At 35.6% G+C, this 27996-nt stretch overlaps 1 protein-coding gene across 1 annotated transcript; it reads right to left on the reverse strand.

Annotated features, from left to right (window-relative positions):
• Positions 1-52: 52 nt before the first annotated feature.
• Positions 53-27996, reverse strand: LOC122045710 (protein TSS-like). Its single transcript, XM_042606047.1, has 24 exons — positions 27669-27996; positions 27487-27548; positions 27149-27241; positions 25684-25756; positions 23731-24084; positions 23570-23637; positions 23361-23492; positions 23097-23138; positions 22036-22560; positions 21771-21928; positions 21134-21674; positions 17411-17473; positions 17205-17306; positions 16781-17098; positions 16611-16703; positions 16430-16531; positions 16232-16336; positions 13880-14013; positions 12283-12466; positions 6226-6357; positions 6007-6119; positions 5181-5271; positions 1804-4301; positions 53-276 (listed from the first exon to the last, which is right to left on the reverse strand). Exons 1-23 carry the CDS (start codon positions 27727-27729, stop codon positions 2007-2009), a joined length of 5841 nt encoding a protein of 1946 aa, XP_042461981.1. The 5' UTR covers positions 27730-27996; the 3' UTR covers positions 53-276; positions 1804-2006.

Raw genomic sequence — 27996 nt, forward strand, 5'->3', positions numbered from 1 at the left:
ATTCAATTTAAAATCAAAATCAAATTATTCATCATTACATTGACTAATGAAATAAAAACATTAAAGGAACATTTTATTGTGATGTGAAAAAATCAGTTTAACAAAATACTCTAATTTAAAAAATAAGTTCCAGAGTGATATGAAGTTCTACCTAACAATAAACAGCAGATCTTCAATAGAATTAGTGCATGAATGGAAACTCAAGTAACTTTTGCCACATCTCGTCATTGTCTTGTTCGCTTTGTCGCCAGTGTACGAGGAAATTTTCAGCATCCCCTGTAGATTTTCATGAAAATAAAACTTCAGCATTTTTTTTTTCGGTTCAGATTAGAATCTCCAGAATGCCCTAAATGTTGTTCAGTGCTAAGTAATCAAAGAAGAGATTCCAAAAACTTGCAAATAAAAAAACACAATGTTGTAGTGAGTAGTTCCCTGTGAAGTTTGCTGGAATTCTAGTCTGGCAGCAAACCAAACAAGCATAATGAAGGAAGAAACAAAACAACACGAGTACTTAGGTGGTTTTGAGCAATTAGAGTAAAACCATATTTTCAGATCAGTGTTTCAGAACTCCCATAGCGATCGACTAAAGTGTTCTATCTTTGGTTTAATTAACTTCCTAACCATTGTGCTTTTGCTAATGTACATAATTGTTCATCTCTGATACTGCTACTATCCCACCAAATATTTCTTAGGTAAGCTTTTGGCTTTCCATTCTCACTAGAACAATTTAAACGCAACCAGAAAGGAATGCAAAATCTTCTGACCTTAAAACAAATGATGAAAACTTTTCCCTTAATCAGTATGATTCCTTTACTAACTTGGCACTAAAATCTTGGACAATTTTGCAAATACATGAAAATGATAATTTATAGGAGGTTACAATGAACTACCCTTAGAGCAGTGCAGAAGCAAAGCGTATTTGGAAGTGTGACAAGAAGACGTGTTCCTAGAGTTTGAAAATGAAGTCGAGTTTCTAGATCTAACTCTGGAATATAACTTAGCCACAGGTATTACAAAACTTTGAAGAATACAAAATATTTGAAAAAGGAAAAGTTGAAACATCATGCACGTACCATTATATGGACAGAAACCTAAATAGAAGATGTAGATTAATCAAATGGAAATTACTATAATTTTGATCCGAGTTTACAGAAACTTGACTTGGATATTACAAGAACAGAATTAGAGTTGATATCTTCACTGAGACAATTAGGAGAGAAAATAACCAGAATTAGAATACAAAATGGTAACATTTCAGAAATCAGTCATTTGCAACAGGAAAGTTTGTGAATTAATCCTACATGTCAGACAACCAGACAATTGTTTAATAACCACAAGCCAAGAAGGAAAAAAGAAGAATCTGAAACATGAGGCAACCATAAAAATGTGGTAATTTCATTCAGTGAAATAAGGTGAAAGTGCCATTTCATGATGAATTGACTAAGAAAGTTTGTCCTAAATAATGAAATAATTTTCACTAATAATAGCCAAATAATCAAGTCTATTGATGCTTTCAACTATTTGCCAAGTTGGCTGAACATTGGACAACTTACAATATACAGAACCAAGGTGTATGCATCTCCTGAAAAAATGAGCAGGCTACTCTTAGTTTAAGATAAATTTTAAATTTCTAAATCTTAGTCTCATGTCCTAATAGAATAGTGAACCAGGGTATAATCACCATTGGTTAATATCAAAGAGACTTCTAGGTTTCTGATTTAAGTTAATGCAATGAAACAAAAAGTGCATTATTGCTTTATGCGCGATTATGAAGATAAGTAACATCATTAACAGATAAATTACCTGCCTCAGACAATGAGATGATACAACCCTTCTTATCTCAATATCTCATCTACCAAAATTGGTCCAACTTCTTTATCAAAAGCAGTGACAGAAGAATTCCAATAAACTGTAAGATAACATATTCCTTTTGTTGATTGAAGAATAAGAAAATCTTTTGAGCCAGTTAGCATATGAAGTCATGATGGATTTTCTTTCTTGTGTGACTAACTGGCATTAGTATTTTCGCTGGAAGACATAATTTCTGGCCTTGCCACATCACTTACTCTTACTACTCTGCTACAAATAACTTTGAAGGACTGTGATTCATAAGGCCTATTGAGCAAACTTATGGGAAGCCTTAATGTCAGTTTACGTCGACGTCGACCCTTGATGTATAAGCTAAACCTCCCCTGGTTCTCATTCTTTCTGCTACTTCCATTGACACTTGTTGTGCTGTCATCCTGTGTGTCTTCTCTTAAAACAGTCTCAGAATTCAGTTGACCAGCCTTTATGTTACTTTGGGACTCTTCTGATTCTTGTTTCTCTATCCAGCTTACGTCCAGTGATTTGCTAGCATTTATTAACTCAGTAATTCCATCACTCTCTTCAGTCCTTTTTCCTTCTTCATTATTGTTATCCGACTGAGACCTTGTGCTGACGCCAGTCCTTATTTCAGATCCTATCGCTGGTGCCAATATAGATTCAGCAATAGAACTTACAACAGGTGGCCAAATATCCACTGGATGGATTCCAGACCATGATCCTGGTACAAAATCAGGTACATTTTGGCCAGCATTGCACTGCCATGGATAACAGTCTCCATGAAACATATTGCTATTCATACCAAAAGTGGAATTGGGAATGACTGGAGGTTGGGTGTATGGTGGATACATTATTGGGAAGGTATGAAGAATGTTAAGAGGCCTAGGAGAAGGAGGATAAGGAAGATGAGGTGAGCTACATATGGGAGACCTTGATGAGATCACAGTTGTCTGTGTAGCATGAAGGCTAGTACTCAAAGGCCACGAGGCAACTGCAGGAATTGTACCACTAGGAGGAAGACCAATACTTACAGGAATGGGACCAAGTACTGGGGCAGGAGATGGATTAAATGGCATAGCAAAGGCAGACAGCTTTTTGGAGGGGATTTCTCTCCCGTCGGTGATACTAATTTGTGATTGTATTATTGAATCAGTGGCACAAACTTTGTCAGAGGTGTCATTGTCAACCTTTTCGAAATCTTGCTGGACACTAGAGTATGAAGTGGTTTGAGCAATGCTACATGAGGCTTCCTCATTATTTCCCTCACTTTCAGCAGTGATAAAACACTGTAATGCTTCCGCAGATATATTTCTAGGTGAATTCAGGCTGCAATCGACATTTTCTTGAACTTCGTGAATCTCATGATCAAGCACATTAGTCACAGCGTTATTATTGGTAGGCAAGCTCCCACTAGAGGCCACCTCCAAAACAGAAGATAAAAGTTCTAGAGGACTATAAATTTCACAATCTTGCTTTCTTCCTTCTTCCTTCTCAATTTCAGCATTTCCAACTGTGTCTAAAACCTCTTCCTTTTTAGCCAAGTCCTCCTTAGCGACGCTAGATATCTCAGGTAGCATAGTAGAATTTTCATGTTCCACAAATGGAAGTGAGTCCTTTACTTCTGGTACATTGCTTCCAACAAATTCCTCTTGTTTTGATGACATATCCTCCAGGGATTTCCTATTCTGTATCTTGGCAATGGTTCCTGGAGGCGCCAATGCTACATCTTTGTATGATGGAGAGTTACATAGACCAAGAAGCAATTGATTGTGAGGCTCAGAGATACTATTTTCCTGGTTATCATTGTGAACAGAGAATGACTGTGAATCTATGACTGCCATGCTTTCAGAAGCATTCCCAGGTTTACTCGAGTTCTCCTGGTTGGTGGATGAAGGCAATGACTTGACCCTGTAAGTGACAGCCCTGTATACCTTCTGACTAAACTTGGTTCCAGGTGACTGAACTTTCATGTTAACATCCTCATTGACATTTCCAGGAACCACAGTTCTTTTTCTCAGCAAGTAATACCCTTTGCTCAAATAAGAAGATTGTATCTTTGATTGCACCATCTCGTTAGGGACATTATTCATCTGGTAATTGTAGGATTTCCTAATATTTGTATATTGATGTTTGATTCGGTGGAATGACCCTCCAGTGGACCTTGGCCTTTGAACAGATTGCCAACCATTTTCTACCTCTGTATTTGCCTCCCTTACACCTTCACTAAATGAATTGAGATTCTGTTCTCTCTCCATAAATTGTTGAGGACCTGCTAATGATTTTCTGCTAACTTCTTCATATTTAGCCTGTTGAGAAACTGCTTCAATAACAGCTTGTTCACGACCTGCATTGGCGATTTCATTATCGACAATGCGAATGCCATCTTTCACCAGTTTCACATCATATGCAAGATTTTGTTTTTGTTGTTGGCATGACGAATCAGCGACATTCAAGTTTTGAGAAGATAGCACTTTGACCTGAATAGTAGGAAATTGAATTGCTAGAATTGAAACAAATTACAAACAAGGTAAAGTCAAATTTCATGAAATATAAATTCCAGGGTAAATTGGCCGTTTACCATACAATTTGAGAATATTCATCACAGTATTTATCCAAGATTATTTACAAAAAAAATTGAGGATATTCTGGAATAAAGAACTAAAATAAGCATCGACCTAAATGAATGATGTATTTATCATACATTATTCTAAGAACACTCGCAAGTCAAAATTTTGTAGGTCTGAAGGTTACTTTCATTGAACATTTATCCAAACTTTTTTATAAGAGTTTATTCTGGAACAAAGAAATAAAATAAGTATCTGACCAAAATTAATAAATAATAATGATACTTTCATCTAAGAACACTTCTTAAATCGTAATTTTGTAGTATTTCAAGGTCATTTTCATTGAATATGGCTGAATATATGTTGTTTCTCAAGAATTATTTTTGGCAAACTGTAATATTACTTTATAAGTACAACACTAGGGATCTAGGTTATTCAAAGTTCAAACACAGGAAAATCCAACTGTCATGAGGCAATTATACTCCTATGTTGGACTGTCATTGTTATGAATAAAATGTTGCAAAGAAACATGCTGCTATGCGACAAGCTTATCTTCTTGATGCTCATCAGAAAGGCGGGCATGGTAAAGAAGATGCATGTTCATGTTATCAATAACTAGATGAGTGTGAATACCAAACAAATATCCATTATTTTACAAGAGCATATTGAAACCAGTACTAAAACAAACCAACACAGTTTTGGCAAGCCATCGTTTGAATTATGCAGAGATTAAGCATTATAATAATAATCATTCTTCATTGAAGAATGAAAACAAGATGACTTTCAACAGACCTTCAAACCCACATTTTTCCTCTTCAATAATTCAGCCTCCTTTGCTCTATCATCTTGATTGGGATCAATATAATCAAGAAGATCAGACACACTGCCCAACAGAATACATAACCAGTCAAGTTTTCTTAGATAAACAAAAATTGAAGGAATTTTTTGTTGCATATCTCTCGAATTAAAAAAAGTACATTTATCTCAGGAGCACTCTCTATTTTATCTGAGACATATTGGGGGCACCCCCTTCTTATTTCTTTAATAAAAAATGTGCATCTCTTGTTTATCCCTCTTATGTAGAATCAGATTTCTTTTTTCAAAAAAATATAATTGTTTAACAAAACATCCAAACCAGCTTTATATAATCAAATTCATCAAAATATTTCATCGAAATTAGTTTAATGTTGGTTTAATTTTTTAGCTGAATCTGACAAATTAAATAGTTTTTCATAAAACCACTAATTTGCCTTCGTTCAAAATGTAAAATCAACCATTTTTATGGATCGATGGATAATGAACGTGAGTTCTACAGAATTTTTGTCAAGTTTCAAGATGAGTTAGAACTTGATAGAAATTAGATAATTTCTGATAAAAATAAAATAAAATTTTGGCATAAAAGAAATAAGGTAAAAAGCAGGGAGCGATTTTAATTTTTTTTAAAAGAAACATAGGTGACCCCTTCAGGAAAGCCTAGAGATAAATGCCCAAATATTAAATCAGGATAAGCAAATGCTACAAGACAGGACCTACGTTGGCAGTGCATTCATATATCTGAGAATATTCGTGTTCAATGACTGCAATAGAGTTGGAACAATTATTCTATCTGTTGTAGTACCTTAGGTGGCCTTTGCTGGCAATAGATGCATCCGGCTTTCGCATACCATTCCGAGAAGCTTCTTGCTGCTCAATAGCCTTTGATTCAAAGTACTCAAGCCAGGCAGCAGCATCCTGCAAAACCAAACAACAGTTTCCACAAAGCAGACATTGATGATGTACACGATCCTAAAGAAAATAAGCTTTACAACATATCACCTCATAAAGACACCTAAATTACCTGAGTACGCAAGTCATCTGGACCAAGCTTTGCTCTAAGTATTTGAAGTGTTGTTTGCTCATGTTGAACGCTCAAAGGATATGCTTCCATTAAGGATAGTGCAATAGCTATGGCATGGTAGCTTGCTGCAGTCTGATGATATAATCAATGCAATAGCAAAACTTGTTATACGGAATAATGATGATAGCATTTAAATTTATCAAGCTTTCAGGTGAAAGGGAGCAGCAGAATCTAACTGTTTTTTTTATGGCAAACTAAATCTACCTTTGTTACAACAGATGGACTGGAAAGTGATTTTGGTTAGTAAGAGTTCATTTGAAAGATCTTCATAGTAGATCAAACAAAAGTACAATAACAATGGAGACCCCAAAAAACCCACTTAATTTAGGCTATCATGCTTTACCATATCCACATTCAGGACGACAATGTAAAGGACAAGTAGAAAAAGCAACCAAGGAGAGGTGAGAGGAAGATATGAGATGGGTTGAGGATTTTACATCCCATCTCACCCACACAATTTTTGCCCAATGCTTCTATGTTCTGCCACCATCAAACTGATAACCACACGCCCAAATAGAGTGCCTTAAAAAGAGGAATGCCTAAGCAGGCTCTTATATTCTAAAATGCCCAAATACAGCCCTTCTCATTTCATTATACCAAAAGACCCTCTACTTTTGAAAATAATTTGACTTCTTTGAATCAAGCTATTTTAGTGAAATAGCTTGAGTAAATAGAAAGAAAAAAATAAAATAAAATAAAAAAGAGGTAAATGTCTATTCAACTTTTACAAGTAAATATATTTTTTAATTTAAAATATTAATTAATTAATAAATTAATGAGTTGACTTGTTGAATGTTAAAAAAACAAACTGTTTAAAAAATTATTTTTAAAAAAAATGAAAGTAAATATTGATTTAATTATATAGGCAAATCTATTTTGAAAATTTCTAAAAATGCAAAATAAATTAATTCAAATGATCAAATAGTTTGATGGAACAACTTGAGTAACTGAAATCAGTTTTTTTTTAAAAAAATTTACATTTAAATTAAATTTATCCTTTCTTGATATTTTAAAAAAAAACTATTTTAATTAGATGACACATCCTTTTTTCGAAAAAAAATATATATAATTTTTCAAAATTCAGTCCAGCAACTTTTTTAATCAAGAGCTTGATAAAATAAATTTGATTAAGTTTAATCATGTTTAATTTAAACAATAGAAATAGATTTCCTTATAGAATTAGATAAACAATTATTTTAAACAAATGAATTATTTTAGCCCAGCAATTTTATAGATTTCCTTATAGAATTAGATAAACAATTATTTTGAACAAATGAATTATTTTAGCCTAGCAATTTTATAAAATGTGTCAACTTTCATAGCTTGTACAGAAATAAATAGTTGTGTTGAACATCTATGAACAATTTTCCCAGCTTGTACAGAAATAAACAGTGTGAACACGGTAGGAAATCAAGGGATTTAGTTAGAAAGATAGCTTTAGGAATAATTAGTTTTCTATTCTCTATTAGTTTCCTATTCTCTCTTCTATTGTAATTTTTGTATACAATAATGGGTATTCCCATTTTGAATGAGATAGAAGTTTCTACATCAATTCTTTCCCCATGGTATCAGAGCTTTAGCCTTCATTGCTAATTCTCTCTTCTTTTTTCTACTTATGCATTTCTTCATCATGACGAATTCTCAAATAACCATCTTCAACAATCCTAGCCAATATATTGTGTATTCGGGCTTCCAATTGACTCAACGGGAAGAACTACTTGAAATGGTCTCAGGTTGTTCGTACATATCTCAACGACAAAGGAAAATTTAGCCATATCCTTGGGACAAGACCGGCCACAACTAATCCAATTTTTTAGGCATGAGATGAAGAAGACTCTATGGTTATGTCTTGGTTATGGGATTTGATAGAACCAAATACATGTATGTTTCTCTCTACTGCTAATGAAATTTGGGACTGCATTATCCGCACTTACTCAAAAGCCCGTAATGCTGCCCAAGCTTATGAACTCAAAGTCAAAGTCGGTGCTACTAAGCAGGGAGATAAATCAGTCACTAAATATGCCATATTTTTATAAAATATGTGGCAAGAACTTAATTACTACCAAGTAATTGAAATGCAATGTATTGCAGATGCTACTGTTTTAAAGAATTTTATTGAAAAGGAGTGTGTATATAATTTTTTGGTCGGCTTAAATCCGGGTCCGGATCCAAATCATTGTCAAAGACTGCATATTGTCCCTAGACCCTAGTAGAGGCGATTTCTCTACTTAGGAAAGTCATGAAGTGTGATGCTCAAGACCCAACCCATGGCTGGACCAACCCTTGCTGCCAAAACGGATTCGCAGGAGAAAGATAAGTGTGGTGTGATTCCGATTAAAGATAATAAAGCTCATCTTTAGTGCAACTACAATAAGAAACCACGCCACACCAAAGAGACATGTTGGAACTACTTGGTAAACCACCAAGTCGAGAATAGAGAAGTCGTGATGGGCAACACAAACCTTAAGTACACCTGATCAAGCAATCCCATACTAAAGACAGCTCAATCCTGGGCGGATTCAACAATGTAGAAATTGAGAAACTTTGAGGATTATTGGGTTCTCTTGATAAACCGTCTGGCGTGTGTTCTTTGACTCTCTTAGGTATCCCCTCACTCCCTTTTTATATGAATACCTCAAGCAATTTTTTTTTATAACTCAAGGATAATATACTCCAATGCCACAGACCACAAGACTCTCAATTCTCAAATTTTCCACACTTATAACCTCAGCCGAAGTAATAGAAAAATTATAATAGCTAATGGATGTTCAGCTACTATTGCTGGTTTTGGAAATGTTCACCTTATCTCTAGTCTTATCTTTAAAATCGTCCTCCATGTGCCAAAACTATTTGCCAACCTTGTTTCCGTTCAAAAATTAGCTACTCACTGTCATGTCATTTTTTTCCCCTTCTTATTGTGTTTTCCAGGATCAGGACTTGAGGAGGAGGATTGAACTTGCTAAAGAACATAGTGGTCTTTACTACCTTGAATCCCCTGAGAAGAATAATTTCTTTGTCCTTTCACAATTCTTTCAATAAAGATAACATTTGGTTGTATCACAAACATCTTGATCATCCCTCTTTTAGAGTTTTAAAGGTCATGTTTCCTCAACTTTTTCAAGAATTTGATGTTTCTAAATTTCAATGTGATGTTTGCGAATTGGCAAAACATTCTATTTACCCTTTCCTATTAGCAATAAAAGAAATTCTACACTCTTTCATTTAATTCATAGTGACATATGAGGTCCTTCTAATATTCCCAATGTTTTTGGGACTCGATGGTTTGTCTCCTTAATTGATGATTACACTCGGGTTACATGGGTTTTTCTCCTCAAACAAAAATTATGATGTCAGTATTATTATTCCTAATTTCTACTCGATGATTCAAAATCAATTTGGGGTGAAAATCAAAAACGTTAAACTGATAATGCTAGAATTACTTTAACCAAACATTGCCCTTCTATTTCCAATGCTAGGGGATTATTCATGATTTGTCTTGTGTTTATACACCCCAACAAAATGGAATAATAGAAAGGAAAATTGGGCATTTACTCAACACTACTCGTGCTATTCTTTTCCACGACAATGTCCCTAAATCATATTAGGGAGAGGTTATCCTTAATGCTACATACATGAAAAACAGACTTCCCTCTTGTGTCCTAGATAACAAGAGTCTCATGCAACTCCTCAACGCTTTTTATCCTCATTTCCAAACCACAAATGGACTTACTCCTAGGATTTTTGGGTACACTGCTTTTGTCCATATCCACGATCCACTTCAAGGTAAACTAGACCCTTGTGTCATCAAATGGGTCTTCCTTGGTTACGCATCCACTCAAAAAGGGCACAAGTGTTACCACCCTTCATCTCAAAAGTTTTACATCTCGGTTGATGTTACCTTCTTTGAACATACCCCATTCTTTTTCAAGTCCTATCCTAGGGGGAGATTTTAGTGACAAAAGATAGCACTTGTGAGTCATTTGAACCCATTAACGCTTTTGATCTTCCTCCTACTCAAGTCCGTACCAAATCACCTTCTATTCCTATTTAATCTAGTGAGTCTCCTCCAAGTGTTTCTTGTGATACTCCAAGTATCCCTCAAGTGTATTCAAGGAGAAAGACCGCTCTAGAAGTGATACAAGTCCAAGAACCTCAACCACATACCTCCGACCTTGATGCTGGGATCATGGTAAGATATGACCCACCTTTACAACCTACTGAATCATCCACTAACCTAACAGATAGCCTTGACCTTCCCATTGATGTAAGAAAAGGTACCAGAGAATGCACCAAATACCCTCTCTACCCTCTATCTCTATCTCATAATGTTTCTCTTAAACATCTATCACAAGCTCACAAAAGATTCATTGTGAGTCTAAATACCATGACTAGGCATTGTCAAAAAGCGAATGGAGGGATGCCATGAGGGAGGAAAATGCATTAGAAAGGAATAAGACATGGGAGGTTGTTGAGAAGCCAAAGGGGAAGAACATTATTGATTGTAAGTGGATTTTCACACTAAAATATAAAGCAGATGACTCTCTTGAGAGATATAAAGCTAGGTTGGTGACAAAAGATTATACGCAGACTTATGGGGTAGATTACGAGGAGACCTTTGCTCCAGTTGCAAAAATGAATACTGTCAAAGTTCTACTATCTTTGGTTGGACACTTCAACTAACAACTTCTACAATATGATGTGAAGAATGCAGTTCTCCATAGAGATTTAGATGAAGAAATTTATATGAACCTCCCACCAAGATTTGTAGGGGATACTGGTAACAGAGTATGTAAACCGAGGAAGGCTCTTTATGGTTAAAAGAATCTCCGAGGGCATGATTTGGAAGATTTACAAAAGTTATGAAGAACTCTGGGTGTAACCAAAGCCAAGGGGACTTTACTCGCTTAGTGTGTGTCATATGTCCCTTCAGAATTACAACTGGCTGATGTATTAACAAAGGGACTTAACAGTTCTAAATTTCATGATCTTATAGTCAGATGGGAATGGAAAACATCTATTCTTAGTTTGAGGGGGAGTGTTGAACAACTGTGAACAGTTTTCACAGTTGTACAAAAATAAATAGCTATGCCGAACAGCTGTGACCAATTTTCCAACTTGTACAAAAATAAACAACTGTGAGCAGAGTAGGAAATCAGGGGATTTAGTTAGAGAGATATCTTTAGGAAGAATTAGTTTCTTATTCTCTATTAGTTTCCTATTCTCTCTTCTATTGTAATTTTTGTATATAATAATGGGTATTCCCATTCTGAATGAGATAGAATTTTCCACGTCAATTCTTTCCGCAAAATGCGAACCCTCTCATTTTTTTGAAATAATTCTAATTTAAAACATTTAAATCGATCGGCATTTATTACTAAAGAAAAAAATATATAACCAATTTCAATTAATCAAGCTATTTCACTTGCACAACTTGACTAATTGGAGTTAACTAATTTTATATTTCTTAAAAACTAAACACTAAATTTACCTATTAAATGGGCATTTGCTTCCTATTATTATTTTTTTCTAAATCCTCTTTAGCCACTCAAGTTGTTTCACCAAATAGCTTAGTTTAAATAAATTGTCATCCTCAAAAGTGAAGGGTATTTTAGCCCAAATAAATGAAAGGGGCCTTATTTTGGCATTTTGAAACCTATGGGTCATGTTTGGTCATTCCACATTATGAGCAGCACTATCCCTCATGAATCAAGGAAAAGGAAGAGAATTTTCTACCTTAACATGAATTTACCCTACTAGTATTGACGGAGATCAAGTTTCTGATTTAAGTTCCATTCTTGATACCACCTAAACCTACGAACCATGCTCTATTAACACCAAATGAAAAGTAAGTACCAACTGAACCAGAAAGAAGTAATTACTAATTATTTGTGGGATTTATTACATCAACCAAATGTTTTACCAAATGAAAAGTAAGTGCACACGGATTATTCAAAAAAAAAATGAGACAAAAGAGAAAAATTAAAAACAAGAACAAACCTGAATATGGTCAGGGCCAAGTAACTTCTGATTGCATTTCAAAGCTTTATGAAGATATCTAAGTGCCACATGGACATTTCCCAGACCTTCCTCCATCATAGCCACATTAATATATGTAGCAGCTGTGTTTGGATGAGATGGTCCACAAGTGAGATGTAAAAGATACAACGCACGCTTCACATACCTGATTACAATTAAACAAAATAATTTATGGAAGATAGTAAGCAACATGTTCTGGAGCATGGTCACCCTATATCATTCTTAGTAAACCTATTGAAATCTATTAGCCGGTACAAGTTATAACATATTTTAAAAACTGATGACCTTTTTCTGCATCAATCTTAACACTTGCATTGACATTGACCTAACTAAAAGGAGAATATTCATTTAGCAACTATGTCTAGATACTTGAAGTAGATAAATAACAACTTTCACTGGATGCATAACACCACCATACATCATCAATGAACAGAATGACGAAAGTACTGAGTATTCAAGCCAGATCATAATGACAAACATCAAGAATAGACAATGTACTTATTAATATCCTTTATCAACATATGTAGACAATTTTCCTTTCATGAATAAAGGGAAAACAAGAAATTCAACTTATCTAGCAATCTGACAACCATGGCAGACCACAGATTTATGACAAAGGACCAACTTTGCAACCATCGGAGAATAAGTGCTAACTTTTAAGTTTCCTTTTCTCATGATGGTTGTTAAACTTCATAATAGCTTGTCATTTGATCTGAATAAAGCTATCTACTTTCTCAAAGAAAAAGCCAAAATTCAGATACATTTAATTTTCTTTTATAATGCCCCAAAATAAATGAAAGAATCTATGACATCAACATGTTCAATGAACCCTTTGACACTAGCAAAGCTTTAAATGAAGTAAGCAGAACTTGACTCGAACATTCAAGGCAAAGACTTCATCCTCATTGTAGCCAGGATACAGTTTTCTTCTGTTCTTTCATAATAAGTCCAAACTATTGGGATCTACATTCTTCTAGGTTCTTTTTGGCAATATGTTTAGTTAAAAAAATTTACATGTATAGCTCTGATCTTTGTTCAAACCAAGCAGATTTTGTACCATAAATCATTGTTTGCCATAGTAGAAATCTTATATCTTAAGTTCAATAGCTTCTGATGAACTTACACTCTTCAATATTCTGTTTGCTAGTGTACTTCTTTCCAACACATTACAAAGAAAGACTTCTTCCTTGCAGTGCCCTATATCAAGAATATCTTACCAATGCACTATCCTAGTTTACTGAAATTAAGGTTTCTACTCCTGTGTTATAACTCGGGAAGTACTATTTCATGCAGATAACCTAGTTCAAAAGTTTTAATGAACACTACTGAAATTCTGTCTCCCTCTATTCAGAACATGAACCAAGGCTAAGAAGTATTTTGTCAAGTCTGATTGACAACACAGATATGATGTGTCATAAGATATGATACCCAGCATTTAAAGCCATGTATTTGTAAGAAAGGATACAAATGTCCACTATACTTCCAGAGAGAGAAGCTTTGGCACTAGGAAGAATGCAAATAATCCATGAAGTATAAAAGAGATAAAATTGGATCTTACTTTAGTGCCAATTCAGTGTGTTGAAGTCTGTAATAAAATACAGCTAGATCACCATAGCTCTTCATTGTGTCTGGATGATCCAAACCAAGCTCCCTCTCATTTATATCCAATGCCTTCTGCTGATAAGTTGTAGCCTAAATGTTGCAAAAAAACTCAGTGGACTCCCAATTAAAAATGTGAGAACAAGTTGTGATGTGTCAAAACAGAATCATAAACGATTACCATGTTGTATATTTTAGTGATACACAAATAATAACAATGATGGATAAAAAAACAGAGCCATTATTATTCAGGTTTGAAGAGGAAATTTTCATGGAACATTTTGTGTTTATCTCTTAATCAAGATATGTAAAGTTGTACACAACACACACTTGACCATTCTATATCACATGTGCTACGCTCTCTCATATAAGTGGTCCATATTCAAGATACCTAAACTTAATTTTATTGATAATGCTTTAATATATCAATAGAAAAGAAATTTCAGATCTATCACAAAGCATATCCATCAACCTAGTGAATCCATATAGGAGCAAATCCTGCTCTCCTGGATGGAAAATGAGGTGCAAACTCTTGCACTTCAACCACCCTCCTCAAGTGGACAGGAGCAATAACCTGATCACTCAATCCACATGCCATAGGTCAATAGTGTAGGTGGCACTGATACCATGTTAAGGCACAAGATGGAAGTCCAATCCAACCAAAAATGTCAATGCACTTTGTAGGAAGCCTTCTGGCACTCATGAATCACCAAGTGGAGTGCAGTTAACCACATGGGACTGAAAATGGATGCAGATATACTATCCAAGAGGGTGAAGCAAGCTGTAGACCCAGGCCCGGCCCTGGAGGAGGGCCATCCTGGGCGATGGCCCTGGGCCTAGATTTTTGAGGGGTCCAAATTTTTTTAAAAAATATTATGCTTAAGTTTAATAGGTGTAGTGCAGGAAATCAGTAATTAAAATCAGATTTAGGGCTTTCCGTTTTGCTTCTGCCGCCGCCTGAGCGAAGAAAAGCTTGCTGCGGCCGTGCGGCGCCGCCTGCTGCCTGAGAAAGCCAAGGTCTTCCGCCTCTTCGGCAGGGAGAAGTCCGTTCACCACGTCCTCGGCGGTGGCCAAGGTACGTTACTACCTTTCGATCCAACTCATTTTGGTATCCTCAAGAAGATCTTAGCCGGAATACTCGTTGGTGCCACTGCTATTTGGATTCTGTCCGAGTTCGTCTGCTACCATCTACTTCCTTTAATTTCCCATGGCCTCATCATCTCTTTGCTCACGCTCTTCCTATGGTCGAAGGCCTTGACGTTTATTAACAAGTAGAAGAACTCTTTTGCTGCACTTGGAGCTCTCCTCTGGTCTCAGTTCACCAGCGATGTTTGCTTATTTTCTTTTTTTTTTTTATTTTCAGATCTCCACCGCACATTCCAGAGGTGGGAACTCTCTAAAATATTACAGAATTTTCTTAGCGACCTGTTTTTTTTTTATTTTCAGATCTTAGCGAACTGTGTTTTTTTTTGTTTTCTTTAATTTTTTTTTCAAGGTGTAGATTGTTATTCAAATATAGTAATTGTTTATAGAATTTTGTTAATTATGTCTGTTACAGTAGCATCGGTTAAAAGAAGTTTTTTAAAATTAAAATTATTAAAAATATATATGAAATTGTCAATGTCTCAAGAAAAATTAAATAAATTGATAATTTTATGTATTAGAAAGACATCTTGAAAAATTTTGAAATTGATAATATTATAGAAGATTTTACAAATAAAAATGTTAGAAGAAGTCATTGTAGATAAATTATATATTATTAAAAATTTATTTAGGATCTTATTTTATTATTTCGCCCGGGGCCTCCTGAGTCGAAGGACCGGGGCTGTGTAGACCCTATAGTCTCAATGCCAACCAAACACAAGCAGCTTCAAAGACCATAGTTGGAACTAGATGCATGAGTTATTTTGATTAAATAGAATTATATATTGTCAATACCAAATCAATGATCTAGTCTGAATTGCATAAATACAAATTCATGTTCACCATTTCTTGAAAGGTTGATACCATGGACTTGTTGTCAATATAGTAGCATTGCAGTATTTTTTTTTTATTCAGATGAATGTTCAATCTCTTTGACAGAATACAATAGACACATGCATTCATCATGATATCTGGCTCCTCATGCATAGTGAGAATGAAGGATTAACGCAGGTAAAGAAAAGTATAGATCACATGCATATACATGTGTTAGATTGATTGTAGGTTGAAAATCTTAATAAATAGTCACAAGTATGAAGTACAAAACAAATTAGATACTCAAATTCCATGAAACATAACATTAAGTTGCACAAATAAAGTAAAAATGCACCTGATTAAAATCACCAGTATGGTATAGGACTACAGCTAAAAGACTGTATGCTCCAGCAGTCATCCGATGATAGGGACCACAAACTGCAATCAGTTTTGCCAGAGCCTGCATCCATATACACTTTAAGGCACGAGAAAATGATAAACCAAGGCTTGGTTTAGAAGGAAATACATAAATGTATGTTACAAAAAAAATGACCTTTGTCCCATAGTTGACTGCATCTTCAAGTTTTCCCTTGTCAAGGGCTGTTTTTGAAGATTCCAATAGTTGTCGACCATCTGCAGATGAGCATGCAACTTGCTGCAGAAGATTTGAAAGAAATTAAGGCCTTCCATTGCATGGAACATTTTTAGCTGATAATCAGTTTTTGTTGTTTTACCTTGTGAACAGGAACAAGGCTGATGATGTCCAATTTATCAAACGGAGAAGCTGAATCCATATCAAAATCTCTGGGTGCCAGTTCAATCCCCACCTAGGAAGAGTGAAGGTAATATAAAAAGGAAAACAATATGTCATGCAAAACTTTTCCAAAGGTGAAATCATAATTACCTTATGGCATAACCCTCTCAAGAGGGCATACTTTCGTATGTCCTGATAGTTTGAGATTGTAAGTTCCCAATCATATCGCTTCTTCAAGAATAGTGTAAGCCATGTCCAGACCAGGGAATGCACATGAACAGAACAATGTGAAAGTCCAGCATCAGGGATCCCAAGGAGCAAGTTAAGAGTTGCAGCTATGGATGCAGACAAATCACTGGTTTCATTAACAGCAGCAATCACAGCCCGTACAATATGCTTAAAGGATCTTACTATCATCTCATGAATGCAGAGTGATTGCACATGAGATAGCTTCTCTGAAAGATTGACCTGAACAATGAACATAATAAAAAATGTATTTTAACAATTTTAGCAGTGAAATACATCTGGAAAATGTAAGTATAGTGAATCTCTTCAAGCTAAATGGGTAACTTACAACTTGACCAAGTGAACGCATTCGTAGACCTCTTGTATGCATGAAATCAGTCAGAGTTCGACCATCAACAGGGGAAAGCTCTAACGATCCAAAGTCTGAAACCTTTAGCACATATCAAGGAACAATTCATACTTGTTAAAATCATCAACAAAAGAAAAAAAAAGAAGCATGCAACAGATGTGAAATAAACAATCCTATGAACATACCAACTTCGGGAGAGCAACTTCATTGTAATATCTTGTTGCCATCTCAGTTAATTCCTGTGGAGACTGATGATGAAAAAATGAATAAGTTAGTTAAAAGACTATGCAAAATTGGTAATTCTCAAATGATTGAAACAAAACAAAATTCATGATGTATGATAGATGGAGAAAGGTAATGATGTTGGATTTTTTTTCCTTTTTCGTCCCTAGGTCATTCTGTCTACAAAATTTATGCTAGAACATAGGAGAAAGGTGCACAGATATCTTCAATTGTGATGCAGGAGCATCCAGTGACACAATCATCTCGTACCATCCAACATGGCTATGTTCCCCTTGGATTTGTTACGAGAAGAAAATAAAGCTACCAACTTTCCTTTTGAATCTAGAAGAAGGACGATCGAGGCTACTTACAAGGAAGATGATGAGTTCGTGGTCTTCTGATGTGGTTGCACTCTATTCGGATTCTGGGCGAGATGGAATCCCTTCAGATTTGGTAACTAATAACTCTACACTACCTTCTATGTCCAGATTTTTGAACAAGATGAAGCACGAAGACATGGTCTATACTTTGCTTCCTTACAAAAGCGATAAAATAGACCTAGACTTGGTGTAACAACTCCTATCCGACTTTGCTAATTTGATGGCTGAAAACCTTCCTCCGAGACTTTCCTCTAGGAGAGACATTCAACACCAGATTGACCTCGTTCCGGAGTCAATCTTACCTAACTAGCCGGCATACTATGTTAGCCCTAAGGATGCTGAAAAACTACAACGACAAGTTGTGGAGCTATTGAGACAAGGTTATACTCGTGAGAGTATGCGCCCTTGTGCAGTCTCTTCCCTACTTACTACCATGAGTATTAAGGTTACCGGCTTTGGATCTTTCTCATATATGTATGTTGGTGATCCCTCCTTTAGCAAGATATTTCAGGAGGTAACTAATGGACTTCACAACGACTTTATTTTGCACAATGGTTATCTATTTCGTGGACTACGATTGTGCATTCCAAACTGTTCCTTAAGGCAGCACATTATCAGTGAATTGCATAACGAAGGACACTTTGGCCGAGACAAGACATAAGCCCTCATCTCTTTCGACTTCTATTAGACCAAGCTAACAAGTGATGTAGCTCATTTCGTGGACCGTTGTTTTGTTTGTCAGCAATCTAAGGGAACCCTCACCAATGTTGATTCTATTCTAGTTGTGGTGGACAGATTCTCCAAGATGGCTCACTTTGTGGCGTGCAGAAAAACTATAGATATTGTTCGGATTGCCACCCTCTTCTTTAAAGAGATTGCACGTTTACACGATATTCCTCAAACTATTACTTCGGACCATGATACTAAATTTGTCAGTCAATTTTGGAAGGCTTTATGGGAAAAGTTAGGGACAAAGCTAAACTTCAGCAACGCCTATCACCCTCAGACAGATGGTCAAACCAAGGTAGTAAATTGGAGCTTAGGAAATCTTCTGAGATGTCTCACAGAAACCAAACCGAAGCAATGGGATCTAGTTTTACCTCAAGCAGAATTCGCAAACAATAGATCAAAGAACAGGACCACTGGTTTAAGTCCTTTCGAAGTTGTTTATGGACGAAACTCATCTGGGGTACTGGATTTAGTCCCTATTCCGCGTCCCGGACAAACTAGGCCCAAGGCTAAGGAGATGGCCGAGCATCTTCGAGTTATTCATGAGCAGGTTAAGCAAGCTATTCAAGAAAGCAACACCGAATACAAGATCAGGACAGATCGGCATCGACGTCAGGTTCTTTTTAACATTGGTGATATGGTTTGGGTTGTATTAACTCGTGACCGCTTCCCTGTTGGTGAATACAACAAACTCAAAGATCGAAAGATTGGACCTTGCGAGATACTAAAAAAGATTAATGACAATGCCTACAGGTTGGACTTCCTAACCATTTAAAAACTTCCGATGTTTTTAATGTAAAACACCTAAGTCATTGTGCTCTAGAGTCGGATACACCCACCCTAAACTCGAGGACGAGTTCTCTTCAACTCCAAGCAACTGATGCAGGAGAGAATCCAAAATTGGATTTTTTTAAGTAGTTATCCGTTAATTAAGTTTAGTTTATTTTTTATATTTAATTTTGTCCTAAATCTTAGGAACCGAGTCTTGATAGTAAATTTATCCTAAATCTTAGGGAATAAGTCTAGTTGGTTATTTTTCTGTTTAGATTTTTTTGAGGGTTTTAAGAGCTATATAAACCTATGCTTAGATGATATTTGGGGGCAAGTTATTTTGATATTGAATCAATGTTTCGCTTAAGCCACGTTACGGCTACATCTCTTTTGTTCTTTATTTCCCACTCTTATTTTCTCAAGAAGGTTTTTTTTTTAAACCTATCTTGAGCTACTTCTTATTTCGTTATTTCTCTTTTGTTTTTTTTTAATCCCTCTGTAACTTCACGCCCCAGAATAATCTATATTCTGCTCGGCGTTAAATTGTTAATAGAGACAAACTCAAGGCACCCAAGTTATCTATTCCTCTATGGATTTGTTGTCATACTTCAAATTGTTCTCTTGTGATATGAAGGACACAAGATAGGAAAATATTCTTTACCCTAACTTGAATTCTAAATCATTGAGAAAGAGAATATGTAAAGATTGAACACATTCAAGAAATAAAACATCACCATAATGCCTGACCTTCCATATGTTTATACCAGAATTGGGAATATCCTAACCTTATCAGTAGTAAATTAAAACTGACTTAGCTGATTAGTTTACTACATCAGGATAACAAGGGGCATGCTCTGCACTTCCTATGAGTTATACTTTTAGATACAGTAAGCAACACAAGTTCTCTCAAAGTAGCAACCTGATTGAGGCTAACCAATTTGTAATTGTGAATGAAAGACTAGTTATCAAGTAGGAAGTCACAAAAGTTCTATTACATGGTAGTGAGATAGGTTAACAAAACAATGCACATGATAGTACAACTTGTTGCTTGTTGCAGGCTTGCAGCCAATAAGACTCTAATTTCCAATCAGTTAAAGGATAAACCACTACCTAAAACCAAAACCTCAAAATGCTATACCATTGAAGCTGACCTTTCATCTAAATGTTAGATAAGTAGTCAGTTTGACTGGATAATGTCTTCTTTGAACTTCCACATAAATTGAATTTAAGATAAAAAAAAAATACAATTCATTCATGTAAAATCAAATAAAATCTAAATAGAGATACTTTATTCATATCTGTTGCTCCCAGAACAGCATAATCAGACTGAACTTGCATGTGATGCATGCTCATTGAAATGTGAAAAAAAAAAACATACTTGTAAAATAAAATCAAAGGCCAGAATAGGAGTACAGAAATCTAATGGCACACAAATTCTGCTATACTGAAAATTGATTCCAGAAGTCTTGCTGATCTTAAATATTTTGAGTAAAGGAATACATCATAGAGATTAACATTGATTGGTAAACAAGAATTTGAATTTTGCATGAATGTCAAACTTCCAGTTAAAGTTATTTTCACTTTTCTTCTGCTTGAGAATTGAGCAGAAAGAACATTTCATTGACGATAAAAACTCAAAAATCATAATTAATGATGTAAAGAAGCATTATTGTCTCAATATTGCAGAAATTTTCTCAAAATTCTGTTGCAACTCTAATGTCTAGGGTTGATAATTTCAGGAATTCTTAGCTAAATGAAAAAGTTGACATAAAAAAAGCCACCCTAAATCCTTTATCCCATAAATACCTTCATATCAAGTCTAACATTAGATTCTTTTAACCGTGTATATGCTGGTTCAGGTAGCAAATCTTTGAGCATGGAAGCTTTCTCAGCTTCTCTGCTTTCCTTCTGAGGTTCACTGAATGGCAAGCTCACGTTTTGCTTCCCGTCAAGGGTCTTAGTTGTTAAATTCTTGTCAACAATTGAACTTTTCTCTTCATCAGGATGTGGTTGCTTTGAAGGGGTTTTGAGGATTTTAAAAGGTTTCCCAAGGCCTTCCACTTTTATCTCATTTTTGGTCGTTTCTCCTGTTTGTTTTTCACTTTTTCCACTTGCTTGTTTCTTGTCCTCCTCGCCATTATTTTGATCCTGCAAATGTTGAATCCAACAAGCCCCTAGTTCCCATCTCATGAAGGCATTGCTTCCAGCTTTCTCTTCCTCAAGCTTAACCAAACTCTCCTTCAGCAATTTCTCCACAAACATTTGTGCTTCAGAGAGTTCCTCCTGTTTTGAGCTTTGATCCCTTTTCTCTCGTGATGTATGGCTCTTATGAAGAAGCATTCTGAGACTGAAACAACAGATAATAGATTCAACATATTAGGCATGTAAACATATAAAATGGGTTCAGACAAAGAAACAAATACATCTATATACCGACAAGAACCTGTTAATATTCAAAGCATTTGCACCACCGTTAGGTTGATCCTTGATTTCAACACCTTGGAAAGGTAAATTTACTTCACTTTCCTCATTGTAATTGACTTTCACAACAGCTATGTAACCACAGTAATGCACAGTAACGACCCCTAAAGTGGCAATATCCTGCAGTCAAAACCCACAATTTTGTTGATTGACAACAAACATTAAAAACCAAAATAGATAATTGCATAGTTTCATAAGATTTACTAACAATATACAAGTTCTCTTACATGAGCTGATGTATTCTCATCAGCAGTAATTCCTTTTAGCAAGTTCCTCTGGATAAGATTCTGGAAATCAATTCCAGTAGTTTTGCTCCCATCAATTTTTGTGTCTATCTTACAGCTTGCATCTGAAGCATCTTTGGTGACAGTGATGCTAAAATCTCCCACTGTCTCAAAGTGCAGTATTTCATCTTCCCCTAGTGAAAGTTTGTCGTGACTTTTCTCCATAAGTTGCTTCATTGTCGCAGTAGCTCTTAATATTGCAACATCAACAAATAAGCTATGAAGAAGGAAGGCTCTTCTGTCACGTATTTGTCTCTCTTCTGCTGTCTTACAAGGCATGGACTTAAGAAAAAGGAACTCCTTTACCCAAGGCATAGTTTCCCCTTCGCCATCCCTTGCACATCCACCTCCATTCCCTCCCCAGGTTTCATCCTCAGCGGGTAGGGAAGGAAATATAGATGGCAATTGAGAAGCAACTGGAGGTACAAGCCATGTGTTTGCACGAAATCCATATGGAAGATTTCCAAACTGAAATGAGATGATAGAGTAGCTAAAGAATGACAATACTATATCCATGGCTAAAATAAAGCATTGTAAATTGTAAGATTGACACATATAATAAAAAAATGTACATAAGCTACAGTCTAAATGTTGCAAGCATAATTCAAAATGAGAGTCAGCTAAATTTTAAGAGGTCCCGAACAGTAATCAGGCACATTATAGTAACAGGGAAATAAAGTTGATATAGCTACGGATCAAACTCAGGGATTCTCAAACATAATTATGTATGAAAACCTGATGATTTGCTTATTTTTGGTCAAGATTCACATTGAAAAATATTTTGTATCATAAATGAAGAGGACACCACAATCAAACTGTGAGTCACAAATTTAATCATACAACAAATTGATATGAAAAGAAGTAATAGTGCATCATTTCAGAAAAAGGAAAGGGAACTAGAACAATGAAGTACCAAAACATACAAAAAGAAACGATAAAAATATTTCCTTGGAACTTTTTAGGGAAAAAAAACTTGAATCTACCAAGATAGAAAATAAACCAACCTTATTACGTTTTATGAAGGCTCTCATGAGATCCCCGTAAGCCTGCAAAGAACACACCATTGGGATGATGACTATGTTAGAAGTAACACTAACGCATAAGAAATAACTCACAATATGTTAAAAATTGTCAAAATCAACTGTTCTAGCATTATTTTGGGAGAAAAATCTCCAGCATTGTTATTTCAGCTAATTGCCAGGAATGAATAAAGTAGAAGAAAAATTATTGAAGATCAAATATAATCTGTTAAGGGATGAAAGCCTGACACTGTCAAATGCTCTACTGAGATGTCTCAAGAGATCGACAAGATTGTGGCAAAGGACGCGATGCTTCCCGAGACTGTAAAATCCCCTAGCACAAGCCTCGATGATCACAAGCTTCCCGTTACATAGCTTCACCTAGCCCAATAACGAAATGAACATGGATCAAATCATTCGAAACAGAGAAGCATGTTAGGGGGAAAAAATATACGTACTTCGAGGAAGAAGAGATGGTCGTAGGATGGGCATTCATCCTTCCGAAGACTTGTCGTCCGTCTTATAACTGCAAAATAGTAATCGACCATAGAAAGGCCGAAGAAAACAAAAAAGGAAGCAGCTTGATTCTAAATTCAAGTAGGGAAGAGATTAAACTCACACTGGATGGGAGGGGTGAGATCGGCAAGCGAGAAGAACTCGTAGAAGGCTCCCAGCCGAGGGCAAGCGCCACTCATCTCGGCCTCCATATCATCCGACGAATCCTTGGCTGGCGGCGAGGATGAGGGAGAGTTTGGTGACCCTTGGCATTGATGTTCCGAAGAGGTCTTCCGGGTTCCCGCAGCGTCAGGGCCTCTGAGGCTCTTCTTCCCATCCTTTTCAGTACCGGAGGCGGCATCACTCGGAGACAGCGACGGCGACGTCGACGGCGGAGGCGGGCCAAAGCAGGTGGTGGGGGAGACAAGGCCCAAAAGGCGCCGCACGTGCTCGATGGCACGCTCCTCGTCGTAGTCCTCTGCCCATTTTATTAAAAAGTCCCCTCAATATTTTAAATCGCCATCATATATTGAGTGTTTAAAATTTTTTATCCTGGATCTCCTAATTATTCACATGGTTAAAATTATTAATAAAATATAACATAATAATTTTTAACTCATAAAATAATATGGCATGTTTACTCTAAATAGTTTACTAGGATAATGGTTGAAAATAAAATGATAGGTGTTTAGACACATAACACCTAAAAACACAGTCAAAAATAATTGTAAAAAAAAAGTAAAAATAAACTATAAATCTTACAATATTTGCATAGGTAAGATCTTGCTCAATTTAAATCAACAGCATTACTATAATAGTTACAGTTGATAACTGCTATAATATATGATTACTTAGACCGATCAAATTTAAGGGGAGATGTTATTTTGATGATTAATGAAAAATGATGTTCTTTTTATGATTCAGACAGCATTTATTGTATACATATACAATTAATTTTGTTGATTATTCGACTAGAGGTTGGTATAATTGATTAGAGACGTGCAAAACAGAATCATTACCGGGCTCTTTATAAAAGCTTTCGGGAGCTTTGAGCTGGTACAAATCTATAGAAACACTTTTGGAATCTCTATACATAAGTTAACTTAATACATTAACGGCATTGACAAGGTTAAAGGTTGGAGCTCGAAAGAACTATGGTATTGTAAATATCCTTATGAAGGGACGTATAGAAGTGGAATGGAGTCTTTAAACATGTTAATGAAGTGTGTTAGCATTTTTTATGTTGTTATTTATCTTCATGGTATTTCTTCTTATTATTATTAATTTTAATTATCTTAATTTTAGTGTAACAATATATTTCCTAAGGTACGGTTGAGACAAGGGAAAAGCCGACTCTCACACCCATCAATGTAACAGTGGCAAAGGAGAGGGAACTACTTCTTGAATGAAGAAGTCCGCGGGAAGTAGTTAATTGACTTCATTCTTAGATAGTATTCCTTGCCTCCCACTTTAGTTCAAAATTAACAATAATTAGAAACTTGCATATTTAATGGATGGTCGAGAGGTATCGCCAAACTAGAACGCATTTGGCATTATACATCTCAAGGGCATTTTGTGTGCCTACAAATAGAGTTTCATATGGAGTATGGGACGGGACGGGATGGAACGGTCCGTCAAAAATTCATCATTTGATGAACTAGGGTAGGTCGGGCCGTCGATTTAGCTTGGAAATTTTTAATCCAGCCCAAGATAAATCAAGGGTTAGGTATGTCAATTCACAAGTCTACTAAAAAATATAAAAAATATTAGAATTTTTAAGTTTAAGTTTAAGTTATAGATTAGGCAAGTCGATCCATGAGTCCATTAAAATTTTCACTTTAATATTAAGTTTTAGATTTTTTTTAAACCAACTCAAGTATGCTACAGATCGGTCTGTCTAGATCCGTAATCCACATGCTGATCCATTTATATATATTTTTAAATGAATTGATAAAATTTAAATTCAATATATTTAAATTATTTAACATAAAGGGCTAAATGATGAACCCAACTAAATTGACAACTCTACGCCTCTAACTATAGATAATCATTACTCGAATGTTCATATTTGAATTACCTTCGACCAATGTGAGAGTGCATGGTTTAAGAGCTACGACATCCACGGACTCATTCAGGTCTGATCCTTTCACCTGAAAAGGAAAAACAGCACGGTATATAAGAAATTCAATTACTCCAAGTTTAGGGTACGACAAATTACACGTGCATGGGCAAAGTTCCAATTTTATATAAATAAAATCCAAACATTTTGTCTGCTGACATCAGAAAACATTCCATTATGATTCTGATTAATTTAATTTAATCTGATTCTTCGATGAACTATTTTAAGTTTTTTGTCTGTCAAATTATCTCTTATCGAACAGTAAAATACAACTAAAAAGCGTGGTGTGACTAAGAAGTGAAATATAATAATATTATTTTACTCATGTGTTATTTCTATAATTATCATAAATGCTACCCGAACATAAAATATAAAAGAAAAATTGTCAATCTTGATTAAAAAAAAAAACTCCCCTTTATTCATTAATTTCGATAGTACTATTTTGTTAAATTAAGAAAGACTATAAAAGACTTTGAAAAAGTTACATGCCATTATCGAGTTGGTAGATTTGTAAAAATTAAGAAGCATCGATTCTCAATAAAATTTATGAAAATACCTTTTCATATATGTAATGATTTACTTGATTTTTCTGATTTACATCTCTACGTACTGTGAGGTGACTGTGTAGATCATGAAGGGGACCTTCTACATAAATAAAAGAAAGACTTTGAAAGAGACTATACACGACTTCATTAAACACAATTAATTCCCACAACAAACAAACGTGATGCACATCAAGAGAGCCACACGATGTGGTTCCAGACGTCGATGGTACTTGTGCTCCGTATGAATATTAGTTTTAAGAAAAAATATTTATTTAAATATATATTTTTTTCAAAAATTATTAAAAACAGTGCTTTAAAGTACTTTCTTATTTAATTTTAAAATAATTTTGCCTAATTTGATCAACATTTATTCATGTATTTTAAAGACGGATCTTCAAGTCTGACAAAAAAGAAAAATTATTACCTATGACAATTCTAATCCCCGGATCCGTCCTAGTGTATTTTCAAGGTGAAAGAATTTTGATTAAAATTGGTTTAAAGTGATACAATTTTGATCAAAATTATTAAATATAAAAGGTTATTTCAGGTATAGACGAAATGTTATTTTGATAACTTTTAAAAAAATATATAATCTTGCATTTGATTTGATTGGCATTGATTTTTTTTTTTAAACCGTAGCATATTTATGTAAAATATAAATTTTTATTACTCTTTGTTCAACAACGATATGTAATGCTTGTTCAACTAGGCCGTCTTCCGTCAAACGGATTATATCGACCGTTCAATTTCTTTTCTGATAATTTCCTAAGTGATTTTCTCAAATACGCTACCTATGTACTTCCAATTAATCTCCGACTTTTTTGAATTTCATAAGAAATAAAAAAGAGAATAAAATAAAAAAAAATGCATTTAATTACCTCATGGGACAAGGAGTAATTGGTGATACTGCAAGAGAGGGTGTTGACGCAGAGCAACCGCCGCAGATCGATGATTTTGTCAGTGGAGATTCCCTGCAAATGATTCACGCAGGAGGATTATTAAATGATTTTGTTTTTTTTTACAAAAGGGAAAATTAATTTTGATTTCGTTGTTCGATAGCAGAGCGCCGACATTATCGCGGAATCAAGTGTTCTTGAGAAGCATATTTTCGATCCGGCTGAGGTTCAGAAATATCTCGGTGTTTGCGTCTTTACCTTTTCAAAATTCAAATCTGAATGCGAATTAAGCAGAGAGAGGAGAAGAAGAAGAAGACGACCTTCAAAACGACATGAGACTCATCTGGAAGGTTCACCCGGACGTCCAGAGCCAGAGGAAGAACTGGGCGAGAACAACAAGAAATCGATCGACAGTTTATGTCATCAAATCGAAATCAAACGGAAGGGGAGAGAGAGAGAGAGAGAGAGAACGAGGAGAAATAGATCGTTTGTTTGCACTAACCTTTCTCTTCCTTCTTCTTCCGCTCGCCCTTGCCCTTTCCTCGACCGCCCTTGGGCGCCATGAGGACGACCGACTCGCCGCTCCGCCCGCTCCTTCAACTTATCTAGGAATCGCAGAGTAGCCAATCTCGAATTAGCGAATGGGGGATTCGATTAGCACGCCATGAGCTGAAGAACTCGGCGACGCTCACAGCGGAAGCGAAGAGAGGACGCAGATGACGCCGGAGATGAAATCTAAGCTCGCCGGAGAGGAGAGGAAACCGCCATTGGTGGCGAGGGGAGGAAGAGGGTGAATGGATAGAAGCAGCAGAGGAAGGAGGATAGCGAGA

Source organism: Zingiber officinale, chromosome 2B (assembly GCF_018446385.1).
Source record: "Zingiber officinale cultivar Zhangliang chromosome 2B, Zo_v1.1, whole genome shotgun sequence".
Classification (NCBI taxonomy): Eukaryota; Viridiplantae; Streptophyta; class Magnoliopsida; order Zingiberales; family Zingiberaceae; genus Zingiber; species Zingiber officinale.